The sequence below is a fragment of the Giraffa tippelskirchi genome, chromosome 14 (assembly GCF_054371585.1).
Source record: "Giraffa tippelskirchi isolate mGirTip1 chromosome 14, T2T-mGirTip1v1.2.pri, whole genome shotgun sequence".
Classification (NCBI taxonomy): domain Eukaryota; kingdom Metazoa; phylum Chordata; class Mammalia; order Artiodactyla; family Giraffidae; genus Giraffa; species Giraffa tippelskirchi.
In genome coordinates this window covers 34,057,118-34,083,664 of record NC_137288.1, presented here as the reverse complement: position 1 = coordinate 34,083,664, position 26,547 = coordinate 34,057,118, and the positions used below count along the sequence as shown (strand labels likewise).

The 26,547-nt window shown below is 48.5% G+C and overlaps 1 protein-coding gene and 2 long non-coding RNA genes across 38 annotated transcripts in view; 2 read left to right on the top strand and 1 right to left on the bottom strand.

The window, feature by feature from the left end:
• Window positions 1–2,462: 2,462 nt before the first annotated feature.
• LOC145534580 (uncharacterized) lies at window positions 2,463–10,161 on the bottom strand. Its single transcript, XR_014074772.1, has 2 exons — window positions 7,848–10,161; window positions 2,463–2,765 (listed from the first exon to the last, which is right to left on the bottom strand). It is a non-coding gene; the product is annotated as an uncharacterized LOC145534580 (long non-coding RNA).
• Window positions 10,162–10,995: 834 nt separating this feature from the next.
• FHOD3 (formin homology 2 domain containing 3) overlaps window positions 10,996–26,547 on the top strand; it is a 514,139-nt gene continuing 498,587 nt past the window's right edge. For 34 of the 36 annotated variants that reach the window (XR_014074757.1, XR_014074756.1, XR_014074755.1 and 31 more), the window contains exon 1: window positions 11,015–11,506. Coding sequence is in view for 25 of the 36 variants with exons in the window: in XM_081562359.1 (XP_081418485.1) it covers window positions 11,342–11,506 (165 nt within the window). In the remaining 11 variants the exon portion in view is untranslated. Of the gene's footprint in view, window positions 11,507–17,780; window positions 17,997–26,547 lie in introns of those variants that run through there. The other 2 variants (XM_081562360.1, XM_081562361.1) reach the window with 2 other exon arrangements.
• On the top strand, window positions 17,929–19,349 carry LOC145534576 (uncharacterized). The gene is made up of 2 exons (XR_014074768.1): window positions 17,929–18,159; window positions 19,118–19,349. It is a non-coding gene; the product is annotated as an uncharacterized LOC145534576 (long non-coding RNA).

Below are 26,547 nucleotides of genomic sequence, written 5' to 3'. Positions count from 1 at the left end.
AAGGTTTGTAAATTTTGCTTATCTTTTAAAAAACCCCAACATTTAGTGTTTGTTGATTTCACCCATTGTTTTTCTCATTTCTAATTCTTACTTCTGTTCTAATCTGTTATTTCCTTTCTTCTACTAACTCTGGGTTTAGTTTGTTCCTCTGTTTCTAGTTCCCTGGGATGCAAAGTTAGGAAAGTCATATTGTTCATTAAAAATCGGCTTTGCTTTTGATACAAGTGAAAATGTTATGAAAATAAGCCTTGTTCATGATCCGTGGTGGGTTCCATCCTGCTGGATGGTAGTCTTGAGAAAAGGAAAAGCCACAGTTCCCGTATTCAGTGAGCTCGGTGGCTCCTACCAGGCAGTTACCAGACTGTGATGTTTTGAAGGAGGTCCTGGGACAGGGGAGCATCTAGGAGTGAGGGGGTTGGCCCAGGGGAGAAGAAGGGAAAGCCCTGCCGTGATGGCCAGGGCAGCACCCTCTCTTCTGGGTGACAGAAACCTGTCCAAGCTGAGGCTGCCTGGTTGACTTCCACCCACAAAAACTCAGACCTCCAGAGTCTTCCATAAGGGAGGAGATGAAAACACCATTTAGGACCATGCCCCAAACTTCTGGTTGTGGTGAGAGACATTAAGTCCTGTAAGGCCAGCTGTGCAGTGGGTGGCATTTGCTCTTTTGAGTGACCCTGCCCTGATTAGAAGACGCCATTGGGGCCAACTGACTGCCATCTTTCTTGGGTTCCTTTTTCTAGCCATTGAGCAGCCGAGGAGAGCACAGGCTGCAGGGATCCAGGGGATCTGAGATCCACTGCTAGAACTGAAAGCCTGTGGGGACTTGAGTAGTGTTTTGACTGATGCAAATTGCCCGCCTGAGACCCTGGAAGTGGATGAAGTCTTCACTGGGTGGGCAGTGTTCGGAGTACCTGATCTCCAAGCGAGGCTGAGGCTCTTCTCACTGCAAGGGAAGTTCAGAGAGTAACTGGAAGCAGAAGGAAACCTAGACTCCAGCTGACAGATAATTTCAGCCTGTCCTTTTCTAAATCATTTTTTTTTGGAGTGGGGATACTGATAGAAATAACTTCTATCTATCTCACTTTGCAAATCCCCAAATTAAAATCATGGCAAACATCATCCCATATTACCAAGTCACTGAACATTTCTAAACCTCATCTGAAAAGTAAGAAAACCCACAATACTTTCCTCATAAAATTGCTTGACAATTAAATGGGACATTTGTGTTTAGCATCAGACCTGAATAAGCCATGTCTACCACCTGGTGGCAGTATTAGGTAAGTGCAGATTTTGTTCCTTCAAGATGAAAAATAGCTCAGATTGGGTGCTGCTGCTTAGCAGCTCAGTTGTGCCCGACTCTTTGCGATCCCATGGACTCTTTGCGATCCCATGGATCCCACCAGGCTTTTCTGTCCATGGGGATTCTCCAGGCAAGAATACTGGAGGGGGTTGCCATGCTCTCCTCCAGAGGATCTTCCCAACCAAGGGATAGAACCCAGGTCTCCCACATTGCAGGTGGGTTCTTTACCATCTGAGCCAACAGGGAAGCCCCAGATTGGGTGAACAGCTCTTAAACAGAAGGAAGGCAAACATCAGGATGCTTCTGACTCCCTGCCTGCCTTCCTTAATGGACCAACTCTGAGAAATTTTTCTATATTGATATCAGAGTCCTTTAAAAAGGTGGTTCTTAAAGTTGGTTCTTGAACTATTTCTTGGTCAGATGGACTGTGAACCTACATTGCATCAACCATTTTTTTGAGGTTCCCTATTTTTCTTAGGATTTTAAAGAATGCTGCTTTGAATTGGTAGTTGTCTTCCTGTCTCTCTCTCCCTCCCCACCCCGATTTTAATATATAATACCTTCTGTCAACTACAGATCCAGGTTTTGTGGTCCTGAAGACTGTACAATCTTAAAGTCATCTTGAAGGAATGGGATGCAAAATAAAAATTGGGCACAAAAACTAATCTTAACTTGCATAGAAATATCAGGGGCTTAGAAAGAGGTCTGTGCAAGTGAGGGGCCCTGAGCTTGAGCTTTGTTACATTTGCGATGACTCCAGCTTTGCATGGTTTTCTGGCTGCTATGTTTTCCTGGTGCAACTAAACGCCTCTCAAAGATTACTTTGCTCTTCTGCGGTTTACGGAATATACCAAGTTTTATTCACTTTCTAAGATAGACAGCCACTTGCAGGCCTTTCCTGATCTTTTCTTTCCCATCTGTGGTTGAAAAGTGATTTTCTGTCATCACTCTGAGATAGTGATTCACCCTGGATTCATCCTTGCTCCAGCTGGGACCGAGACCTGAGAGGTTGATGAGTATGTGAAATGATGCATGACTGCATTAATGTATTGTAAATAATTGAAACATACTCATATTGACAGACATATAAGTTTCTAGTTTTAAATTTTAAAAGTGAGACTGTAGTAAATTTTGCTTTTGAATATGACTATTTACATACTTCTTCATTTATTTTTGCATTTATTTTTCCTTATTCCAAATGATTTCCTAGAAACGTATGTGGGATTCCAAGATAATTGCTAGGTGTTGTTAGAATGTTTTCCAGTAGAAATTTACTGACTTACAACCATGGTGTTTCAATACCATCCTGGCCCAGCCACTTCAGGTTTCCTTGGCTTGGGCTCCTGGATGTAAGAAAAATACACTCCATTTTTTCTTGGTGTAGCCCCTTTTGTTCATGGCAGCAGGCAGAGTCTGAAGAAATGAGCCAGAGGGGCTTCAGGATCTGGAGAAGGTAGGAGTGTGCCTGGCAATGAGAGGTGGGGGAGGGTAAGTGAAACTGTGGACTGAATGGAGTGTTCTCAGCTCCCCCACACCCAGTTCCAGTGAGGCAATGAGGTCCCCTCCCAACATGGTGTGTGTGTGTGTGTGTGTGTGTGTATGAGTATGTGTGTTTGTGTGTGTGTGACTTCAGTCACGTCTGACTCTTTGCGACCCCATGGACTATACAGTCCATGGAATTCTCCAGGCCAGAATACTGGAGAGGGTAGCTGTTCCTTTCTCCAGGGGATCTTCCCAACCCAGGGATCGAACCCAGGTCTCCTGCACTGCAGGTAGATTCTTTACTAGCTGAATCACAAAGGAAGCCTAAGAATACCGGAGTGGGTAGCCTAACCCTTCTCCAGCGGATCTTCCCAATCCAGCAATCAAACTGGGGTCTCCTGTACTGACTGCAGGTGGATTCTTGACCAACTGAGCTATCAGGGAAGGCCACAAATACATTTAAAATTCATAAATCAAACAAAATGTTAAGTAAAATATGCTCTTCCTACTTTGGCAAATACAGCTTCATAACGACTTGGAAGGACAGATCTGAGTTTAGGATTCTGACTCTGCAGCACCCCACACAGGAAAAGGGCAGCAAGAAGAAAGCTGGCCCAGCCTGCTTGCTGCCGTGGCCTACACCCTTCCTCCTCCCACCCCGAGACACGAACTCCAGAAGTGTGGCCCCTGGATCCCGCATGTCCAAACGCCACCCATACCCACTGTAAACAGCCACCCCATAGTCTCGTCTTAGGCCTAGGGAGCAGCAGGGACCACCATTAGGGAGATCACCCAGGGAAGGGACACATGTGGCCACCGGGTATATGTTCAGGGCCATCTGGGCAGGGAATTCTGTCATTCTAGGTACCTGGAGACCAATCTCAAGAGAGAGCAGCTTGAGTCCCAGGTATGTATGAACACTTGGTACAATGGACTCCTTGCCCTTCAGGGAGGGGTGGGCAGACTGAGGCCCTATAATGCGTGGAGCCTAAGGCCGGGCCCCCCTTGCTCTGGGCTAAGAGATGTATTGGTAAGAACTTTCCTGGATAAAGTAAACTACCCCAGAAAGAGGACCTAAAGATACTCAAGGAAAAAGCCATCTGTCCACAGCTTGTCTGCAGTGAAGCCCACCAGGCAAAGTGCCTCAGTTATACCTCAGAGATTCCAGTCAGCTTTTAATATGAGTGAACAGTCAAGGATCACGAGTATTTAAGGATAAATTTGACTATAATAGAAAATGACAGAGAAAGAGAAAGGGAAAAAAAAACTCTGAAAGAACACAGACATAGTACAATGAAATGAAAACATAAAAAAAAAATGGAATCAATGATAAAAGGGTAATCCAGAAAACAAGAATAACATATGCAAAATCAGAAAACAAGAAAGAGTTCTTGAAAATTAAAAACGGGAATGCTGAAATTAAAATTTAGGTGAGGGACTTCCTTGGTTGTCCAGTGGAGAGGACTCCATGCTTCCGCTGCATGGAGTGTGAGTTCAATCCTTGGTCGGGGAACTAAGATCCCACATGCTGTGCAGCACAGCTAAAATTAAAAAAAAATTTTTTTCAGTGAAGGAGAAGGAACATATAGTTGAGAAAAATCTCACAAAATGTAGAACAAAATAATCAAAGAGATGAACAGGATGGAAAAGTTAAGAAATTAGAGGGTCTGGTTAGTGTCCAATATCCAAATAAGAGGAGTTTCAGAAAGAGCAAGCAGAGAAAACTGTGGAGAGGAAATTATCAAAGACATGATACAAGAACATTTCCACAAACCAAATAACTGGATCCCTAGGCTAGATATAGCAATGGAGTCTCAATATGATGAATGAAAATGAACTCACACCACGGTACTTTATCATGCAATTTCAATATACTGGGAATAATGAGAAGGTTCAAAATCCTCCAGAGAGAGGGAAAATAAAAAGTTACATATATTACACAAAGTAGGTAATCACCAGACCACACATTTTCTCAATGGCAATAATGAAGCCATGCCTCAAACTGAGTGAAAATCATTTTCAACTTAGAATTGTATATCATGTGTGTTAGGCTGTTGCAAAGATGGCTTCAAGAGTCACTTGGGCCTCTTTGCAATGTGACTTTGCTTCTCCCATCAGGGTGTGCTCAGTCGCTCAGCCGTGTCTGACTCTTTGCCACCCCATGGACTGTAGGCCACCAGGTTCCTCTGTTCATGGGATTTTCCAGGCAAGAATACTGGAGAGGGGTGTCATTCCCTACTCCAAGGGATCTTGCTGACCCAGGGATCGAATTCAGGTCTCTTGCATCTCCTGCATTGGCAGGCAGCTTCTTTACCACTAGCGCCATGTGGAGTGCAATCTATTTCTCTGCTCTTTGAATCTACGCTGGCCTTGACTTACTTTGATTAAAAAACAGTGGCGAAAGTGACACAGCATAAGCTCTGAGCTCAAGGTTCAAGAGACTCGTCAGGTTTTGCTCTTGAACTCTTAGTATGCTACCCTAGGACTGCCAGTGGGAAAAAGCCAGGTCTAATTTACTGGATGGAGGAGGAGAGACTCCTTAGCTAAGTCTGAAAGTTCATTAGATACATTTTCTATCTTCCAAATTACTGTGGGCAATTGTTTTCTCAATTGTTTTATTGCTACATAACACACGTAACCATAATCCCGGTTTTCAGTAGTAATTTTTCTTACCACTATTTCTAGGACCTGGCTTCTTCACATGCTAGTTTCAATTCCATATGCCCAGAGGGTGAGAACAGATGCTGTAAGGATTCTTGAAGCCTTAGTTTCAGAAGTCACATAGAGCCACTTCCAGCACAGGCTGTAAGTTACACAGTGATCCCCATTCAAGGAATGGGGAAATAGACCCCGTATTTTGATGGGGCAAGCAGCAAAGTCATGTGGCAAAATGGTAGGAGAAAAAAGCGTGGGAAGGGGCGTAGCCAATCTTGCCAACAGAAGTGCCACAGCAAGGCAAGTGTGAGGCTGTCTGTGTGCACTGACTCAGGTGTGTCCAACTCTTTGCGACCCCATGGACCGTAGCCCGCCAGGCTCCTCTGTCCATGGGATTTTCCAGGCAAGAATACTGGAATGGGTTGCCATTTCCTTCTCCAGGGGAATCTTCCTGACCCAGGGATCAAACCCACATCTCCAGCATTACAGGCAGATACTTTACCATTTGAGCTACCAGGGAATAAAAATTACTTTTAGACATGAAAGTTTCAAAAATTTACATTTTCTCAGAAAGCTACTGGGCCATATATTTTTAAAAAAATTGTAAGTGTGGGGAGGGAGGTGGGTGGGGGGTCCAGGAGGGGGAAAACATGTAAACCCATGGCTGATTCATGTCAATGTATGGCAAAAACTATTACAATATTGTAAAGTAATTAGCCCCCAACTAAAATAAATAAATTTATATATTAAAAAAAAATTGTAAGTGTAAACCAAGAAAGAATATGACATGTGATCTGAGAACCAGGGGTTCCCACAGAAGAGGGATGCCAAGGAAATCCTGAATAGGAAAGGGCTGAGAGGAGCAGGAGGGTGGAGGACTGCCAGAGGAATGTTTCTGAGAGGGGTGTCCTATGGACAAAATATACCATCGAGAAATTATTTGATATTATTGAAAGAGGCATTTTCAGAGCTGTTGCAGGATATGAGCTCTAACTGTCTGCTCAAGAAAAAAATAAAGAATTGAAAAAAATTGAGGAAAATATTAACTTCAGAAAAAAACCAAAAAGGTGTTCAAGAAAGGCCAAGTAATCATGTGAACTACCTGGCATAAAAGTGAACAATAATAACACAACCAGCGTTTAAAAAATTGTGAGGACTCCCCTGGTGGTGGAATGGATAAGAATCCCCCGGCCAATACAGGGGACACGGGTTTGAGCCTGGTCTGGGATGATTCCACCTGCTGTGGAGCAACTAAGCCCTCCCACCACAACTGCTGAGCCTGTGTGCTGCAACGACTGAAGTGGGTGGGCCTAGAGCCCGTGCTCCAAACAAGAGAAGCCACTGCAATAAGAAGCCTGCTCACCACCACAAAGAGCAGCCCCTGCTCGCTGCAACTAGAGAGAGCCCACACAAAGCAACAAAGAGCCAGTGCAGCCAAAAATAAATAAATAAAAATTGTTATTGCTGTTTAGTCACTAAGTCATGTTTGACTCTTCTGTAACCCCATGGGCTGCAGCCTGTCAGTCTCCTCTGTCCATGGGATATTCCTGGCAAGAATACTGGAGTGGGTTGCCATTTCCTTCTCCAGGGGATCTTCCTGACCCAGGAAACTCGCATTGCAGGCTGATTCTTTACCAATGAACTACCAGGGAAGCCCATAATAAAAATCAATAATAAATAAAAAGACTAAAAAATCACCAAATAAGAATTTAACTAAAATCGTGATGAAACTATATTGGCATGATGGAGAAAGGAAGTCTGTAATGTAGCATGATATAACATCAGTATATTCTCTAAAATTACTTGATCAAATTAGAGCAGTGTCCTTACTATTTAAAAGTGAGTGCCTCTGGGAAGTGAGAAGGGATGTAGGCGGTGATCATGAAACAGGGGGCTGGTATTTTTTGTTATAACTCTTGACCTTTTATACTACAAGAAATTAAAACAAAATGATTTCAAAAATTACTTTGAGAAAAAAAGTTGGCTGTTAATCAGAGGAAAATATTATTGCTAAGAGCAGTTTCAAGTGAGTTGTCAGGGCAGAAATTCTCAAAAGAATTGAGGATGGCCTCTATGATTAAATTTTTTGAAGGTTTCATTTTAGGTGCCAGTCCCTATTTGAAGTTTTAAAAGTAAAATTGAATAAGACAAATTCCAATCTTTAAAGTCTTATGGTTTAGAAGAGCAGGCATACCAGTAAGCAAGTATTTTCAATGCAACATGAAAAGAGCTATCATAGCCACAGTAGAAAGTAATCTGAGACCACAAAGGAAAGAGATACTGTCCTTGTTTGGGGGTGAAGTTGGAGATGGCTCTCTAGAAGTGCTGATCTTAGAAATGTGTGTTGGAGGATAAGTGGGTTCAGCTGGCTGACTAGATAGGTAAGAGCATTCCAGGTTGAGAAGCTTACATGAAAAATCTCAGCATGTTTCAGTCGCTCAGTTGTGTCCGACTCTTTGCAACCCCACGGACTACAGCTAGCCAGGGTTTCCCGTCCATCACCAACTCCTGGAGCTTATTCAAACTCATGTCCATTGAATCGGTGACGCCATTCAACCATCTCATCTTCTGTCATCCCCTTCTCTTCCCACCTTCAATCTTTCCCAGCATCAGAGTGTTCAGTTCTTCCCATCAGGTGGCCAAAGTATTGGAGTTTCAGCTTCAGCATCAGTCCTTCCAATGAATAATCAGGACTGATTTCCCTTAGGATGAACTGGTTGGATCTCCTTGCAACCCAAGGGACTCTCAAGAGTCTTCTCCAACACCACAGTTCAAAAGCATCAATTCTTTGGCACTCAGCTTTCTTTATGTGCTCAGCTTTTGTTTACATGCTCAGCTTTCAGCATGTGTGGGAAAGGGTAATAATTCAATGTGGCCAGGATGTGAAGGAGTAAGTCTGGAGTGGTAAACTGGACCAGATCTCTGGCGGTCTTGTGGGTCATGCTAAGGGGTTTGGCATGTAAGGATTTTCCCCTGAGATATGACACATCTAATGTACATGTTTGAAAGATCACTGGCTCTGAAACACCCGTGGAAGCTCAAATGTGAGATGCAAGACTGGGGATGGGAGACACATTGGAAGACTAGCATAGGAAGTGAGGGCTAGACAGAGGGAGAGTTGAGAAATATTTCAAAAGCTGATTCAGTGACAGGTCATAGTGACCAATAGGAAGATACAGGACCCAAAGATGTCTCTGATGTTTCACTCATTCATCAGAATCTATGGTGTGCCTTTTCTGTGCTAGGCACTGTGCCAGGTACTGGGCGGGGGGTGGTGGTGGTGGTGGTGGTGTATAGGCTTGGATACCACATGGTCCCTGCTCTACACTGGTTTTCAGTTTAGTGGGAACACAGATAAATAATAACAGAAACTGTAGTTGTGATGCTCTATTTTTATGAGGAGAACAGAGCCCAGAGGAAGTAAGAAGAGCTGATGAAGCGGGAGAAGGGTGAACTTAAAGTCGGTAGAACTAATGAAGCTGAGAGAAAAGAGTTTGAAAAAGGTGTGGTCCACGGTGACAGATGCTGCTGAGAAAGTGGATAGCAAGACTGAGGTGTCCCCCTAACAAGGCAACAAGGATGGCATTGATGATCTCAGAATAGCAGGGAGGGCTGTCCATCAGACATTTGGGGTGTGGAACAAAGAGCTGGTGAGGATGCTGAGAAATGAATATAGTTCTTGCTTTCAGAAGCTGATCAGGAAGTGAAGAGATAAGCCACGGAGAGGCAGCCTTCATAAAGATGTAGTTTTTAAGACAAAACACTTGAATATTTATTCTCATCAGGACCAGCTGTATAACTTGTGGATGCCAATGCAGAATGAACATTCCTGTCCTTACGGAATCGTTATGAATTTAAGGACCACAACAGCAGAGCATGAAACCAGCGCGGGGCTCTTCTAAGAGCTGGGATCTGTGTGATTAGCCAGGTTGTGTGCCAGGAAGCCGGTCCTGATTCTCAAGGGGAAGGAGCCCAGGAAGGCAGGAAGAAGGAGGCTAGATCAGTGACACAGGCTGATCCCAGAGGAGCCAAGAAGGAACTCAGGATCCAGATGGAAGTAGAGCATTGAGCAAGAAGAAAACCAGGGCTTTGGTCATCTCTTGAGATGGAGGGGACAGAGGATGGAGATGGAAGTTGCAGAGGAGGGGAGAGGGAAGGGGAGGACTTCACCCTGGAGCGATGATCTTCTTTATTGAATAATCTGTAGGTGAAGAGGCAGAAGCTTGTGGCAGCCTGAGAGGAATGGAGGGCCACACTGAGCATTGCTGAGAAACCTGGTGGGATCAGAGTGGGTCGTTAGGAGTGGCTGCTGCCAGCAGCGAATGGAGTGGGAAGAACCTAGGGGCCTGCTAGGTGAGGCCAAGAAAGTGATACAGCATGGAGGTCACTGATGGGCTGGGATTCATGTAGGGACAGAGGTGAGAAACGGGGCGGCTAGAAAGACTGGAGGCCTCCTTCACTGAGGAGGAATGAAAGTGGTGATGAAAATGGGAGGGTAGGAGGCAGGGGTCAAAGGGGATGGGATTTTAGCCTCTTCCCAAGAGCTGATGGTGAAGTCGATGTACTGGCCTGTCTAAAGGTCTCGTGCAGAGAGAACTAGTTCTGCAGGAACGGGCAGGTGTCACGGATCATGGTTATTTTAAGAACAGGCGTAAGCCTGCACGTGGGACGGGGAGGGTCCACGGAAACGGAAGGTCACAGGTGTGCGTGCAGAGGCTAAGCGTGGGACGCGGGGTTTCTTCCCCCTGAAGCCAGAAGGGGAGCCACACGTCACAAAGTCGCCTTGTTTAGACGCGGATGTTGACAGCCATTGAGTTTATTCCACGAGACCTGCATGAGGCACGAGGAGACCCGCGACCTTGGCCATAGCCTGGGAATGGAGAGAACCGGGAGTTCTTACTGGAAACGAAGGGGGTCACCCTCGAGCAGCGAGAAGCCTCAAGGCGCGGGGCCGGCCGAGGCGGGCAGGCTGCAAACCTTCCCTCCAAGTCCCTCCGTGCCCGGTGGGTCCCTCGCTCGCCGCGGGTTCCCTGCAATTCGGTGACCCCGCCGGAAGCTTCCCTGCGGCCCCACTAGACCCATTTAGGGCTTTCGGAGACCTCACTGGCCAAGAGGCCGTGGGGATGTAGAGGGTCAACCAGCACACGCAGCCCCCGAAACCTCCCGCCTGGCGCCCTCCTGGGCTTGTTTCTTAAGAACAGCTGCCAGCGATCCCCGGTTCACCCTCCTCCTTCTTAGCTTCCTTCTCTCCGAGGGAAACCTCCCCGGAACCCTGCCCAGGGCTCCAGGTGGCTGCCACTATCCCGCTTGCTCGCTTGCTTGTCGGGTTGGGGGGCTTCCTCGTCTCCTGGTGCCCAGCTGGGGCTTTCCGAATCCAGGAAGCAGGAGCCCGGCCGCCGCCGCCTTCATCTGGAAAGAGTTAAGCCTGCTTTCAGATGGATAAGATGCCCGAGGACGGCTATGCCCCCACCCCGCCCCCACACCTCGGTTCCCCGAGCCCTGAGGGGTGCACCTCGGCCGGGGCGCCCCGGGCGGCGGGGCGCACGTGCTGCGAGATCTGCCCGCGGAGCGGGGGGAGGGGTCGGGGGGCTTTCCGCCAGCGCACTCGGCCCAAGGCTGCGGATACTGCGCGAGCCGCTCTCACTTTCGCGTTCCCGGCGGCGAGTCGCGTGGGTCCCGGCGGGCGCGCGGGGGACGCAGAAGGGGAGGAGCCAGCGAGCCCGGGAAGGAGGGGGCCTGCCGGCCCCGCCCCCGTCCCGCCCCCCGCGGCCGGAGCCCGGGCTGCAGCCAGGCGCGCCGGAGCCTGCGAGCCCGCGAGCCAGCGAGCGGCAGCCGCGGCCTCCCCTGCTTGCGGTGACCCCCGTCGATCCCGGGGCCCGCGCCCCCCTGGGGCAGGGATGCATCATGGCCACGCTGGCCTGCCGGGTGCAGTTCTTGGACGATACGGACCCTTTCAACAGCACCAACTTCCCCGAGCCCAGCCGGCCGCCGCTGTTCACGTTCCGCGAGGACCTCGCGCTCGGCACCCAGCTGGCCGGGGTCCATCGACTGCTGCGGGCGCCGCACAAGGTACGGCCGGGCGGGAGGCGGGGGGCAGGCTGGGTTTCCTGGGCGCAGCCCCTGCTGCGGGGCGCGTCGGGGTAGGGGGCCCGCTAGCGAGCTGAGCTGGGTGCGGCCGGGGGGCCAGAGCCCAAGGGCAGACCTCCCCTCTCCCCGTTAGGCAGAGGGGTCCGGGCGCGCGCCGGCTGGCTCGGGACGAGGAGGACCGCCCCGCGTTCCGGCCCAGAGCGGGGGCGGGGAAGGCCGAACAGGTGCGGCGCCGACCGGAGGCGGGATGGAGAGGGTTCCCCGCGCCGCGCCGTTAGCTCGGCCGAGTGGGCGGGGTGGGCTCTCTTACGCTGGAGGTCAGTCCCCGCACCCGAGCGTGCGGGCTCCGAGCTGCGCGCGGAAAGAACCTGGGCCCCGGGGTCTCTGGTCCTTTCGAGGAGAGCCCCGAGCGACGCCCGGGACAAAACCTCTCCGACCTCTGGGGCCGCTGCAGGCGGCAGTACGACCCTCGCGATAAAGCACGCTTCCCGGGGACGCCTCTCCTTCCTCCCCCGGGGGCGCCGCGGAGGACGCCGCCCGCGCGCAGCGATCGTGCTCAGAGCAGCCCCCTTTTTCTTAGAAGAAGCAGGTGGTCTTGGGAACCTTGGGGGAGCAGTGGCCGTGGGAGGAGGGGCGGGGGCGCCGAGGGGCGGCTCGCGCGCACAAAGCCCGAAGTGAGTGTCCCCTGGGAAGAATGGCTTGGTTTGTTTTTTTCCTTTTTCTTTTTTAACCCTTTGCGGGACAGGCATCTTGCAGAGTGTGTGTGTTGCAAAGAAAGCTGGTTATTGAAAGCCAACCATTTAGTTTTCCCAGGAGAACCCTTCTTCCCACTTAAATAGAGTTACTGCATCTTGAATTACTTTCCTGGTACTTCCCCCGCTCTCCCCATCCCCCCCCCCCTTAGGGTTCATATCAAAGCTCGTACATGATTTATTCTTTGAGGATCAACAACTGATAAATATTTGGAAGAGATAATTGATGACAAAAAGAACAAAATTGATTTTTAAAAATTCCTTAGATTTCTGTATGATGTTCACCTGCCTTGGAAGAAGAGAGGGAGGTTGGTGTGGAAACCGGTGAACTTTGGCAGTGGTGTCTGTTGGTAGTATATCACGGCTCCCCCCTCCCCTCCCCCAGCCCCCACTACTTAATGAGTAACCCGTCTTCAGGAATGAGGAGTAAGGCAGTTCTGTCTCCTTTTCTCTGTGTTGGTGCAGGATGGATAGTCCCGGGAACCCCTGTGGGCATGAAAGGTTGGGTTGGGAGATGGGGAGACAGAAAGATGTCTTGTGGATTCAGCTTATCAGGATCACTTTGTCAGTTACTTGGTTATTCTCAGTCAGCAGATTCAGTTAAAAATCCTTGCAGGGCTTCTTCAGCATCATGGTTATTTCATTCATTATGGTCTCTGATTATAGTGATCCTTTGTTGAAACCGCAGAAGACTCATAATTGTGGCCCTGTGACCTTGAAGTGGTTTCCTTGGATTTCAAACCCGGGGTTGACCTTTCAAGCTGGAAAATGACATACATTTTTATGTTTCCATGGACGAGCCCCCGTAGCCTGATCCAGTGTTCCTGGTCTGGTAGGAGATCCCGATGCCCCAGCGTTACGCCGTCTCCCGCCCCACCCCCGGGGAAGCCACAGCATAGCAGCTGCACTGGCTTACAGGACTTACAGCGATGCCCCTCGTGGAATAAATGGAACCAGAAGACGTCCACAGAGACCCTTGATCCCTTGTCTTGGGGGGCCCGGCCGGCCTCAGTCTCAGAGTCTGTTGCCTGAAGACCCCTGTCGAACCGTCAGATGTGTGGCATCGTTGTTCACATCTAGAGCTGACTGAGTGGCTGGTTGTATTAGCCAGGGTTCTATAAAGCAGAATTCAGGGCATTTTTGTGCCCAGGTGCGGATTAGTATTGTAAAATGCTGGTTAATTTCCAGCAGGAAATCTGCTAGATTGAATGATCCATCTGTGATAGACAGAGCTAATGAGTTTTGAGTGCTTGGTATGTAGGTGTGTGCTCTACTAGGGATGTCAGAGCAGAATCTCGTTTCGTATTACATGTATCTGTGAAGTGCAGACTTTTACTGGACCTGTTTGACGGATGAGGAAACTGAGGCCGGGAACAGTTGAGTAACCTAGTTTCTCTGCTAGGAGTGGGGAACTGATATTGAAACTTGGTCTGTATGACTTGAGACCCCACTGCTATTCTTCTCCCTGGACCAGTCGTTTGGCCAACTCCGCATCTATTCTGGCTTCCATTCCATTAACTTGGGGAGTTCCCGACTCAGTTTTCTAGGCCAGGTACTTTTTGGCCTGGGGCAAGTGAATGTTACTAGCATGAGTAAGAGCACTGAGACAGAATTGCTGACCTGGTAGAGTTCACAGCCAGAGAGGGAAACAAATTGTTACCAACCTGGCTATGAATTAGCTAACGGTGAGGGAGTGGGCATGCCCCTGCCATGGGTCTCCTTGAGCCCAGCCTGGCAGGAAGATTAGTTTCTGGGGCAGCGGACATTCTGGGTGGTGAGAGGGGAGAAGCGTGATTGTGAAACTTCGGAAACTCTTAGCATCCTCCGCCATCTGACCTGGGGGTGCAGACTTTTGCTTGAAGTAGATGGCACACACAGAAAAGCGTGCAGGCCCCGAGTGAGCAGCTGGATGAATTTTCACTAAGTGGACACACCTGTGTAACACGCCCCTCAAAAATCCTGCAGAGGGTCTTAATTTGTAAAGCTCCCCTAGGGAGTCTCCGTGCTGGGAACCTCTGAACTGGTTTACCCCTCATGTCCCTCCCAGCCCAAGCTTGAGCATATATGTCTTTTCCTAACCTTGGGCAGTATGTATAAATTTATCTCTTGTTTGCTGACTCCATTCGAAATTAGTTGTTCATTTAAACCATTGACTTGGACAGAAACAACATATTGTTCTTATAATGTTTTATCTTTTTTTTCCCAAGCTTCTAGGCTGAAGCCTCCCCCTCCCCCCAGCTTTTTATAGTAGTTCCTTGAGGATGATTAAATAAATGATTAGTCTGATAACAAAAAGATCAGTACAGAGAACAGGTACCGTATCCTCACTGGGGAGATGTTTATTCTGGTGGTTATATGTTTTATCTGGACTATGTGAGGGCTTTTGTTTTCAAATGCTGCATGAACACGTGTTTATTTCTGGTTTAGTGCCTTAAAAAGAATTGTAATTATAGGACTTCTGATTTAGAAAAACTGTGCAGTAGAATTAACAGAATCATGGACCTTTCAAAGCATGAATGTATTTGGATTTATTGGTGCTAAAGGCAAAGACTCTAAGGATTCTTATTTCTTTTTGAGAGGCAAACTGAAATTGTAGAATATTACAAAAAAATGCTAACTAGCTTGTGTGTCAAAATGGCAATTATGACCTAGTAATTTAATTCAGGAAATGTTTCCATGGCTGCTGCGGACTAGAGAGTAGAGAATAATAGCTCCCAGGTTCTGGCCACTTGCCTGCGCCAAGCACTGTCCCAGACATGCATCCTCTTGCCAAGCCTGAGACCACCCCATGGGTCAGGCACTGGGACAGTTGCATCTCGCAGCCGAAGAGCCCGAAGCAAAAAAAAGTCAGCGGGCCATGTGAGTGGGAAGTTCCAGGACTGGCATTTGGCACCAGGTCCAAGCCCTTAATGACTCTACTTTTGTGTCTTGAGTTTCCTCCTTCCAGGCAGCTCGCCCACGTTTCAGAGTTCCATCCTCTCATTGGATTAGCCTGGACGGTGCCCTGTTCATTCCTTTCTCACTGCCTTTCTTTTTGTGGTTCCCTTGCTGCCGTAGCTACACCACCTGTAAGACAGCTGATTGCTGTGAGGATTGGAACCTTGGTCCTCCGCATGTGGGCTGGGTGTCTCTGAGCTCTTAGAAATACACTCTCAGGCCTCCCCAGGCCTGCGGAGTCAGAATGTGTGTTTTCCCAAGATGCATCGGAGATTCCTGTGCACACTGCAGTCTGGGCAGTGGGGACTAGAGGTCATATAGGTCAGACTCAGTATAGGGCTAAGAGGATTCTCCATGCGTCCCCTGTTCACACATACCTGTCTTGAAGGTAAAGACCTGGCTGCCCAGCTCTCCAGGGTTCTCCCTGAGGCTGGGCAGCACTAAGATGAAGCATCAGAGTTGATTGATGGGCGTCAGTTTTAGAACACAAATCCACTGGTATTACTGCTCTAATGAATTTCCACCTTAATCCTCTTAAGGGGCACATCTGTTTGTTACATTAAGATTTTTTAAAGATGAGGTCATTAGTAAAGTTGGCCAGTGGGTTGTGTCACATAGCATCTTAGGACAAAACTGTTTGAGAATGTTGTATGAACAGCTACGAGCGTCTCGAACCTGAGCTGACTCCCAGTCTACCGTAATTAGCTCAGTTGGTTGGAGCCGGGCTATTGAGATCAGGCTCAGGGGATTGAACCCTTTATGGGTCAGTTGGCTTTGCGCCATGCATGACCACAGACTGCATCGGGAACCCAGTCGGATGTCCAGCGGGTGCAGTCATGGCTCCCTGCCAGGGTCTGGGTGGGGGTGGTCTGGCAGAAATCTTTGGGATCGAATGGCTAACATATAATGGGCTTGCCCTAGGCACTATTCAGGGAGCTTCAGCATTACAACCCCATTGACCTCACAAGAGTTCCTGCAGACCGACAGCGGTGTCCCCAGTTAACAGATGAGGAAACTGAGGCCCAGGGAGCTTAGGCAGGTTGTCTAAGTTCACACTGCTTTTAAGTGGAGGAGCTGGGATTTAAGGTCAAGTCTTTTTTTACTCCAGAGCCTGTAGCCAACTGTGTCCCATTATTAGAAAACCAGCAGAGCACATGCTCTCCGTGCTGGGTGAGGGGAGGGGGAGGGGGCTGCCTGCCACAGGCTGTGAGTTAAGTCGGTGAGCTCTGCTAAGTCCTTCCAGTGCAGAAGCTCTTGGGAGTCTGTGCCTCTTGCCTTTGGAGTCCAACCTGCTTCCCTCTGGAAAACACAGGACTGCCTTTGCCCTCCTCCTCCAGACTCTGAAATGTTTGTCTTTAATGGTGGCGGATTTAAAGCTGATTAACATGCTGAGACCAACTCAGGAGCAACACCCCTCACCCCCAACTCCAGCCTGCTTTCCCCTCCGCGGTTTATTTCTCTCTGAAATGTCCCTGGAACCTTCCTGTCCTCGGAGGACAGTCACCTCTCCTGCAGCCTCCACACTGTGCCACCTGCAGCCGATGCCCTGTGGCCAGCTCAGGAGTGTCCCGGCTTTAAACCTGGTTTTCTAATCTGAGTAGCTGGTTCCACGAGGGTGGGGCATTTCCAGTCTTGAGTTTGTCAGCATCTGGTCATTTACCGAGGCAATCAGACTGCTTTTTGTTTTGTTTTGTTGTTTTAGCTATTTTATTGGGATGTGTTTCTGTGCCTTGTTCTGAACTAAATAAGAAAGAATGGGGGAAATTGTTACAGTGAATGTTAAACCTCACCACAGGGATGTAATCAACAAGATCCAGATTGTGGGAAATTATAGTTTCTCTAACAAATAAATGGTAAAGGAGAAGATGGAGATGGAAGGAAACCTTAGATTAAAAGAGATTTAAGAGAGATATCCACCAGTTGCAATGTGTGGCTCTAACTGGATGCTGATTCAAACAAACACATTATAAATAAATATTTGAGACCATTGGGGAAACCTGAATAGTGACTTCTTGATATTAAAAATTATTAAAGTTAATAAAAATAAATATGAATAACAATGAATAACAATATTTAACATTAAAATTATTAAAGTGTATAATAGTATTGTGCTGTGTGTTTAAAAGAAAAGTTTGTGTGTTTCAGAGATACATACTGAGATATTTATAGATGAAATCACATAGTTTGCTTCAAAATAATCTTGGTTGAGGGGCAAGAAGTAGGTGGGTGAATATATAGAGGAAACAAGATAGACTATGGGTTAAAGCTAGATTATGAATATATGGGTGAGTCATTATACTATTTTCTGTACTTTTTCATTTATTTAATTTTTTTTAATAAAAGAGATAAAAAACTAGGTTATGGGTTCTAATATTCCCTTTGGGTTCACAGTCCTTTCATTAAGTGTCACTGTGTGTCCTAAGTGTGTTTGCTATGACTGAGATGGCCAATCAGCAAATTTTTTTGTAGTGCCTCTACTGATAGTTAAACCCAGTGTTCCCATCCTTGACCCCCTACTGCTCTATCTGTAGTTTTATTAAATGAAAGCGAAAGGAAAGGAAAGTGAAGTCACTCATATTTACTATAAAGTGTGCTACACCCTGGACCTCTGGCTTTCAACCCTCCTGACTGCTGTGAGGGGACTTCCGCCCTCTGACGTCATCACGCAGGCTGCAAGCAGCTGGAGGGGTGCGAGTGCCGGCCCCGCGGGGAAGCAGCTGACTGACCGCCAACTGTGAGGGGCCCAGTCTCCACTGCCTCCCTGACTTCCATCTTGTCCACAGGTTCAGTGGGGTGATTCTGGGCTCCTTGCTCCCCTAAGTAGTGTATTCTTGGACTAACCCCGCCTCCCCCACTGTCCTACTCACTATAGTTTATAGCAAGTCTTGATGGAATGAGGTGGAGGTTCCCTCCTTGCCTGGGAACATGGCCATTAACAGGAAACAGGTTAGAGATGGGGTCCGTTCATTGGGTTTTAATGGAGGGAACAGTGTAGGAATCAGGCCTGTGTGACCAGCTAAAGAGGAAAGAGGGTCAGAGCACGGCCCTTCTCTGCTCCAAACCTCCCTCAGCGCCCCCTGCCATTCAGGGTCACCCAGGCCCTTGAGGGGCTGGCCTGCTGCTCCCTGAGGTTTGGTTGCTTGGTTTGTTTCATGGTCTGCTTGGTTTACTGGTGTAGCCCTAGAGCTTGGAACGGTGCCTGGCACATTGTGCGTATAGAGTAAATAGCTGTTGAATGAGTGAATTATCAAAGGCATTAGAGTCGAAGGGAAAAAAGAGGGGTCTTCTCACCCCAGCTGTGTCCACGCAGAAGTCCCTTCTGTGAAGCCTCTGGTCAGACATGTTCTAGCTGCTTCTCCTTGTATGATAGAGAGCAGTTGGTGTCCTCCCTTCAAGTGGTGGCCTTTCTCCATTTTTAAAAAATTTATTTATTTTTTAATTGAAGGATAATTGCTTTACAGAATTGTGTTGTTTTTTGTCACACCTCAACATGAATCAGCCATAGGTATACATATGTCCTCTCCCTCTTATCTCCCTCCCCATCCCACTCCTCTGGTGGTGGTTTAATCACTAAATCATGCCCTACTCTTGTGACCCCATGGAGGAGGCTCTTCTGTCCATGGAATTTCCCAGGCAAGAATATTGGAATGGGTTGCCATTTCCTTCTCTACTGGATCTTCCAGACCCAGGGATCGAACCAGAGTCCCCTGCATTGCAGGCAAATTATTTACTCTGAGCCACCTGGGAAACCCCTAGGTTGATACAGAGTCCCTGTTTGAGTTCCCTGAGACACAGCAAATTCCCATTGGTTATCTGTTTTACATATGGTAATGTAAGTTTCTCCATTTTTGAACCTTATTTGTTAGAATTTATTCTTTATTTGTCCTGATTTTCACCTGGAAAGGTGGCTCCTCATATCCCCACAGATGGGGATGAAAGTGGATCTGGACCGTTAATTGCCTGAGTGAGTCCAAGAGGATGGAAATAGGATAGATAAGGCAGAAGAACCATGACCTCAGGGTTTGGTAAGTAGAGTGACCTGCTACCTGCAGATAGTGCTGAAAGGAGTTATGGAAAGTGTGTATACTTTTCCCAGTGATGACAGAAGTAAAAAGCTGCTTTCTTTTTGTGTTAAAGCTGAATCGTGTGGATTGTTTTTATTACTCAAATCAATATGTGTATCTTGATATGTGTATGTCTGGTACCCTAAGGCATCTTCACACTTGCAATTCCATTTTGCTGTTTGTGTGGCATCAGGGAGACGTTGCTGGGGAGAGGTTCCAGCTAACAAAGCTAGACTCAAGGAGAGGGAGGCCAGGGAGCAAAGAGTCTGTCCTTATGAAACAAACAAACGTCTGTTCCCATCACAGAACGAGCACGTGTATGTATTTTGAGACTATAGAAGAGCACACTGAAGAAATAGAAATCACGTTTCTTACCACCCAAAGGGAACTATTCTTAACATTTTCTACCAGAATTAAAATATAGCATTATATCTGCATACTTTCCCAAGTCACTAAATATTCTTGGAGTGTATCATCTTTAATGCATGTACCATGGCCCATATCAGCATTGCTCCCATGCTCTGTGAGGGAAAAGTCTCTGTTTTCTTCAGTGTTTATTTGTCCTGTATATGTGTGTTAAGTCACTTTAGTTGTGTCTGACTCTTTGAGACCCTGTGGACTGTAGCCTGCCAGGCTCCTCTTGTCTATGGGATTCTCCAGGCAAGAATACTGGAGTGGGTTGTCGTGCCCTCCTCCAGGGATTCTTCCCCACCCAGGGATTGAACCCGCATCTCTTATGTCTCCTACACTGGCAAGTGGGTTCTTTACTACTAGCGCCACCTGAGAAGCCTCCCTTTTCTGGTAAGGGCACTAATCCCATCAAGGGGGTCCTACCCTCATGACCTTATTTAAACCTAATTACTGCTCAAAGGCCGCAATAGCATCACATTGAGGAGTAGGGCCTCAATATATTGCAGAGACACATTCACTTCATGACAGCCAACACGAGTTATAAAATTGTACATGTGGAAATGTAGGTAAGAAATGTTTAAGATGGAACAAGTAGCTTCCTTCTCCCAGACCTGTTCATTACACCCCTTCTGCGTCTCCCTCTTTGGAAACACTCTGAGAACTGCTTGTCAGCCTCAGGTCGTCTAACCCATCCTGTCCCTTGCTTTCCATTCCCAAGTCATCCGGGCTCTCATCTGGACTCCCAGCTCTGGATACAAGTGCCCTGATCTACCCCCCAAACTGCTTTCTCTGCCACCGCCTCCTTCTTGCTGGTGATTCTCCCCTATTATGAGGGTAAAGTCGCAGCTTGTTACAGGACACCAGGCCTCTCTGGGACCTGGCCTCCTGTCTGGCACTCCCACTTGGTCCTGACTGTCCTTCCCTCCCCATCCCTCCTGAGCCCTGGCTGTGCTGAAATGCTAGAAGTTTCACAAAGAGGCTGCCCTGGCTGGTGGTTCAAGCCCTTAGCTCTCCTCAGTCTGCTCCTCCACCCTCCAGCCTGGAGGGAGACCGTGTCTGTGGGTCACCTCTGCTGCCTTTCCTGGCCCCCCCATGTCCCGGGCAGGCTGTGCCCCTCGCCTCCTCCCACCTATGATGCCCTGGTTCTTCATCCCTTCTCACCATCTCCCCACCAGCTATAAACCCTCAGTAGCAGAGAGTGCATTTCAACTCCCCACTCAGCTCAGAGTTCCTCGAACTGTGCCTAATACACAATAAGCCCCAATAAAAGAACGGAAGAATGTTCTTTTATTCTTTGAAATAATGTGCAGGAGTGAAAAAAGTGCAAGGCATCTTTATATACATGATGACTGCAACAGGAGGGCCTTCAAGAACCAATATCTTCAAATCTTTATCAGATTCCTAATCTTCAAACATGATTTGCATGTTATAATTTCCCTCACAAACTGTGGGTGAGTGAGGTTAACCAGCTCTTCAGAGGCTCAAAACCTTATTTTCTGGCCTCTTCCACACCAAGCCCAGGCCATGCCCTGAGGCAGGAAGCCTGGGGTTGGCCAGAGAAGGCCCACCTTCGGTCAGCGTCATTTCTTGTTGCGCTGGCAGGGGTGGGCACGTGCTCTGGGGCCCTCCTGGGTGGGGTTCGTGAGGTCTGTTCCATGGGGCCAGGCTCAAGGCCTGCAGGGACAGATGGTGGAGCACTGCCTCATGCCTGTTTGTCCCTGAGCCTTCCTGGTTGACTGCTCTTGCCCAGGTTGGGCATGGGGAGGGCGAGGAGAGTTGTGAGCTGGTGTGTGTGTCTGAGGCGGAGGGTGGGGGGCAGAGGTGGCCGCAGTGAGTGGTGGGAATTCTGAGCAGAGGGTGGATCTGGGAGTAGAGGGGTACCCTCAGAGTCCTGCTGCCCTTCTTGCCCCTGAGGGAGATTCAGCCCTCTGCCAACTGCGGTGGCTGTGGGGAGATTTTATTTCAGGCGATGGCACTCACCTAAGAGGGATCTATTACCCCTTCTCAGGATCAGATTGTAGCTGCAGCCACAGGAGAGCCTGGCTGGCTTCAGATCCCAGCTTCCATAAACAGCCCCTCTGGCTTCTGCATGACCGGGGAGTTTCTCAGTGGCTGGTGTCTGAGCACCCTGTGCCTCGAGGTGAGGAGGCCTGTCTAGTCCTCCTGGGGTTCCCCATTCAGGTTCAGTAGAACTGGGTGTCTGGGGGCAGGGAAAAGAGAGCAGCTGGGCACCCTGTCCAGAACAATAGTCACGGATATGAGCGGTTTTTTGTTCCCAGAATTGGGTGCATTTTTGTGGATGGTGATTCATCCCTGAATATGCCAGGAGCAGAACCACGGCGTGTCTGTGCAGTTCACAAGGCACTGGGACGCAGGCTCGCCTGGCTGGTCTTCACTGCAGGAGGGGGAGATGGGCTCTGTAGGCCCTGTCTCCAAGTTGAGAAAACTAAAGTCATGTTGCTTTCAAGACGGAGACACAAAGATGGCTAGAGCTCACATACACGTCTTCTAACTTCAGGCTCACTACAGAGTGAACACAACTGGGGGGAAATTTCTGCCAAGTTCATAGACCTCACAGGTAACCACTTGGTGATTTTTTTTTTTTTCTTTTTTTGAGAGCTGGGGAGCAGGCGGGGCTGAGTGGGAAACTTGATTTTCTATCGATGCCACTGATCCCAGCACATGATAGTTATCTCCTTTATTGTGGTGCTTCGTTGGGGAAATAAGTCAGAAACATAGCAAAAAGTGAAACAGCCTCTGAAGGCAGCATGTGACTCACGTCTAAGTGTGATGTAGGCAGCCTGGCCTGTAGAAACGTCAGAAGTGGGAAAACTCTGTGTGGACCGTGCAGTCCAGAAAGCCTCCTGGAGAGAGCAGTGGGGTGTGAATGGGTGAAAGGGAATGGGAAGGCCGCCCATGCAGGTGAGAAGCAGATGGGAGGCATGTGGATATCAGGTGCGGATGGCTCTGGGTGAGTGAGAAGGGCCTGCTAGCTGTGGGCCACAGGCTGGGCTGGTTCCAGCTGTGAGCACAAGACTGAGAAGTTACTTCCATTCCATGTAGCGGAAACATGAAGGGAAAGAAAGGGAACAGGAGAAAAAAAACAGAAATTTGGGAAGGAAATGATTACAGAGAAAAATCGAGGGAAGGAGAAACAAGGAAAGGAAGACAGCAGGATGGTCAGGCAGTGACCACAAAGCCACCTTGTGATGAGTGCCTGAGAGGATGAAGAGCTCAGGGGCCTGCCACATGGGGGACCTGGCCTGGGCCCTGGGGCACGGTCTCCCAAAGCCCACGGCCATGTCACTGCTGATTCCTGGTGGGCTGAGGAGCTCACCAATGAGGCTTCAGGTATGACCCTTTCTCCCACCTTCCTTGCTTTCGTGGGTGTCTGCTCAGTGTCAGACTCTGTTGGGGCCAACAGAGGCACCAAAGTGAGTGAAACAAGGCTGGGTGAAGTGGCTGGGCCCCAGTTCCAGCCTGCTCCCTCTCCTCACACTTTGAACATAGCATCTCCCTTCCGGGGCTGTCGTGAACACAACAAAAAATGAATCCTGCTATTGCATGTCCCTGGGGACTACCACTTGGCTTTCGTGGTGTCTAGCCCTACTGCCCCGTGGGCCTGGGCAGGCTGTGCTTCTGTTTCCCTGGACCCCCCCCCCTGCCCCCGTCCTCCCCTCGTCTCCCCTGCCTCCGAACCCAGGTCTCTTGCAGCTCCTACACTGGCAGGCGATTCTTTTACCACTTGCGCCACCTTGTCATTCATGCCCAGACACCTTCCAGCCTTTATCTTACTTAATCTCTAAGCAGCACTTGCCGTTCCTGAGCATCTCCTCTAAAGAACGCTTGCTGTCCCAAGTTTGATGGTGAGCGATCCACCTTGCCTGTGTTCTTTAAGCTTTCTGCTCCCTCCTGCCCTCAGCTCTGTCCCAGGACCAGGCCTTTGTGCAGTTTACCTCCTTTCCTTGGCAGCTTCCAGGGCTTTCTGACAACCTCCTCATTGGCATCTGGGGCCCCACGCTGTCTCTCTGGTCCTGAGTCCAGCTCCCCCGGACAGCTTCTCTTGGGTGTCCTGGAGACGTTGAATGCACACTGTGTCCATGTGGGGTCGTGATATCTTCCCCCAGACCCGTCCTGCCTCAGTGAGGAACGTCACCGTCCGACCAGCTGCCCAAACCCAGAACTGCCCCTCCTGCCCTGACTCTCCTCTCTTAGCCGTCACAGTCTGGTGATTCTGGCACTTCTCTCCCCAATTCCATGGATAGTTCTTGGCTATAGAAAGTGCTCAGTAGAGGATGAAATGGATGAAGAATAGACACAATAGTATATGAGGAAGTATCTGTCACATGGCAGTTATCCTCGGCTGTACACACATCACCCCGAAGCATGGAAGCGCCCTAAAGTTGCTTACAACATTTTTATTATTGCTCAAGATTCCCTTGGACCAGGAATTTCGGGGCAACTCTGAGCACTTTTGGCTCAGAGTCTCTCATGAGGCTGCACGAGATGATGGTGGGGCTCAGGACCATCTCAGAGGCTCTTCAGTTGAAAGTTTGGCGTCCGGACCAGGAAGATGCAAATAACTGGAAGTTCCTTGGGCATCTCTCGATGTCTCTTCGGTCTCTCTACCAGGTATCTTTAGCATGGCGGCTTCCAGATAGCTAGACTTCTTATCTGGCCATTCAGGGCTCTAAAGAGCGAGGACCAGGGTCAGGCGATGTTGAGTCCCTTTTCCTAACCATCACTCTCCTTGCACTGTACTCCTTAGAATCAAGCTGCCAGGCCTGGCCCACATTCAAGGGCCGGGGAACCAGATACCATTGTTTTCTGGGAGAAGTGTCAAAGAATTTGTAAACTTTTGAAAAAGAAATCTATATACAGTGAACTTCATTTTTATTTTTGATGTTCAGTCCTGTGAATTTTAATATACCTATAGGCTTTTTAATTGAAGTATAGACTTATAGTATTTTAGTCATTTCAAGTGTACAGTATTGTGATTCAGTACGTTTTTGGAGGTTATGCACCAGAACAAGCGTAGATTCTTGTAACTACCACAGGATACAGAGCAATTCCAGCAACCTGGAGAATTTCCTAGGCCTTCCCCTTTGTAGTCAGACACTCCCTTACGCCCATCCCTGGTAAACAGGGATCTCTTCTCTTATAGCTTTGCTGTTTCCCAGAAAGCCATCCATAGAAATAAAATCGTTTGTATGTAACCTTTAGAGACTGGCTTATCTCACTCTGCACAATACCCCTGTGATCCATCTAAGGTGCATCAGTGGCTCATTCCTTTTTCATGCCTGAGTGAGAGTCCATTGTATGGATGAACCAGTTTTGGCTCAGTGATAAAGAATCCACCTGCAATGCGGAAGACACAGGAGATGCAGGTTCTGTCCCTGGGTTGGGAAGATCCCCTGGTGGAGGGCATGGCAATCCACTCCAGTAGTCTTGCCTGGAGAAGCCCATGGACAGAGGAGCCTGGTGGGCTACAGTCCATGGGGTCGCAGAGAATGGGACATGACTGGAGCAACTGAGCATGCATGCACCAGTTTGTTTATCCTTTCAGTTGCTCAAGGGCGTCTGTATTGTTTCCAGTTTTTGGTGGTTACAAATAAAGCCGCTCTACGCATTTGATCTGGAGGCTGATCTCTTTGCCTCTTTATGTCATACCACCTTTTCTGCTCTACTGATTTGGGTGGAGATTTTATGGGAACATAAATTTTCATTTTTCTAGGATAAATCCCTAGAATTGGGATGACTTTTTGGCAGAGGTTTACCTGGCTCTCTCCTTAGCAGGACCGTCAGGAGGTTTTTTACTTCTTGGGCAAATTACCCTTGGTCAGAAGAATTTGTTATTCGAGTCTTTGGACTTCAGAGTATAATTACTTTTGAAAACACTGCCCACAGAAAGGACCACTCATTCAAAACTCGCTTACAGTTATTCTTTATTCTTAAGCCTTTAAGGCCCTACCATGGCTGCATCGGGGTGTCCCCCCCCCCTCAGCCTGGTCCCCCTGAGGGCTGACGTCACCCTGCACTCACGCCACACTCTCATCCTGCAACTCTACAAAGGGGCGATGACCCCATGGAGCACAAATCACCCGAAATTCCGCAGTTGGCAAAATACCATAAATAAATGAAGAGCAGCCTTGGAGAATGTTAGCATATGAAAACTGCACTTTGATCACGGAGTGTAGAGATGAAGTAAGCAGAAATGGGGGCAGGGTAGGCCACTGAGGGTGTGCTTCTCTTCCTCTGAAAGTCAGAGACCAGGCCTGAAGTGAGGGAGGTGGCCGGGAACCATGGCAGAGGTGGCATATTTAAGTTCAGAGGCGATAATATGAAAGATCCAGTTTTTGAATGACTTTGACCTCTTTACCAAGGGAAAGCTCCATGTCCAGAAGGTCGCAAAGATCTCAAGATGTCCTTTATCTGAGCTTTCTGCTCACCCCATTTGTGCTTGGCTGGATGAAACTCCCAGCCTGGGAGCCTGCCTGAAATACACAGAGCCCCCCTTTCAGCTCCTTTTCCATTCTGCGGCCTTGCCTGGGAATACCTACCTTCCTGAGGGCACTAGAGTATGTAAATTAGATCAAGGACCTAAAGGGAGGAGTTCTGTGCGGTTCTTCAGGTACCTTTAGGAACCTAAGATGTCGCCATGTGCATCCTTTAGGAAAAGGAAATTCAGTGTGAAATTCGTGCTTGACCTGTGTAGCAGTCTTTTACTCACTCCTCACAGATGTGAGTTCTTGCTCTTTGTCAGGTTCTCTGCAGTGTATTTGGAAGTCAAAGAAGAATAAAGCATGAGCCATGCCGTCAAGAACGCATAGGCCATGATTGCAACAGGCTGGCCTGGTGT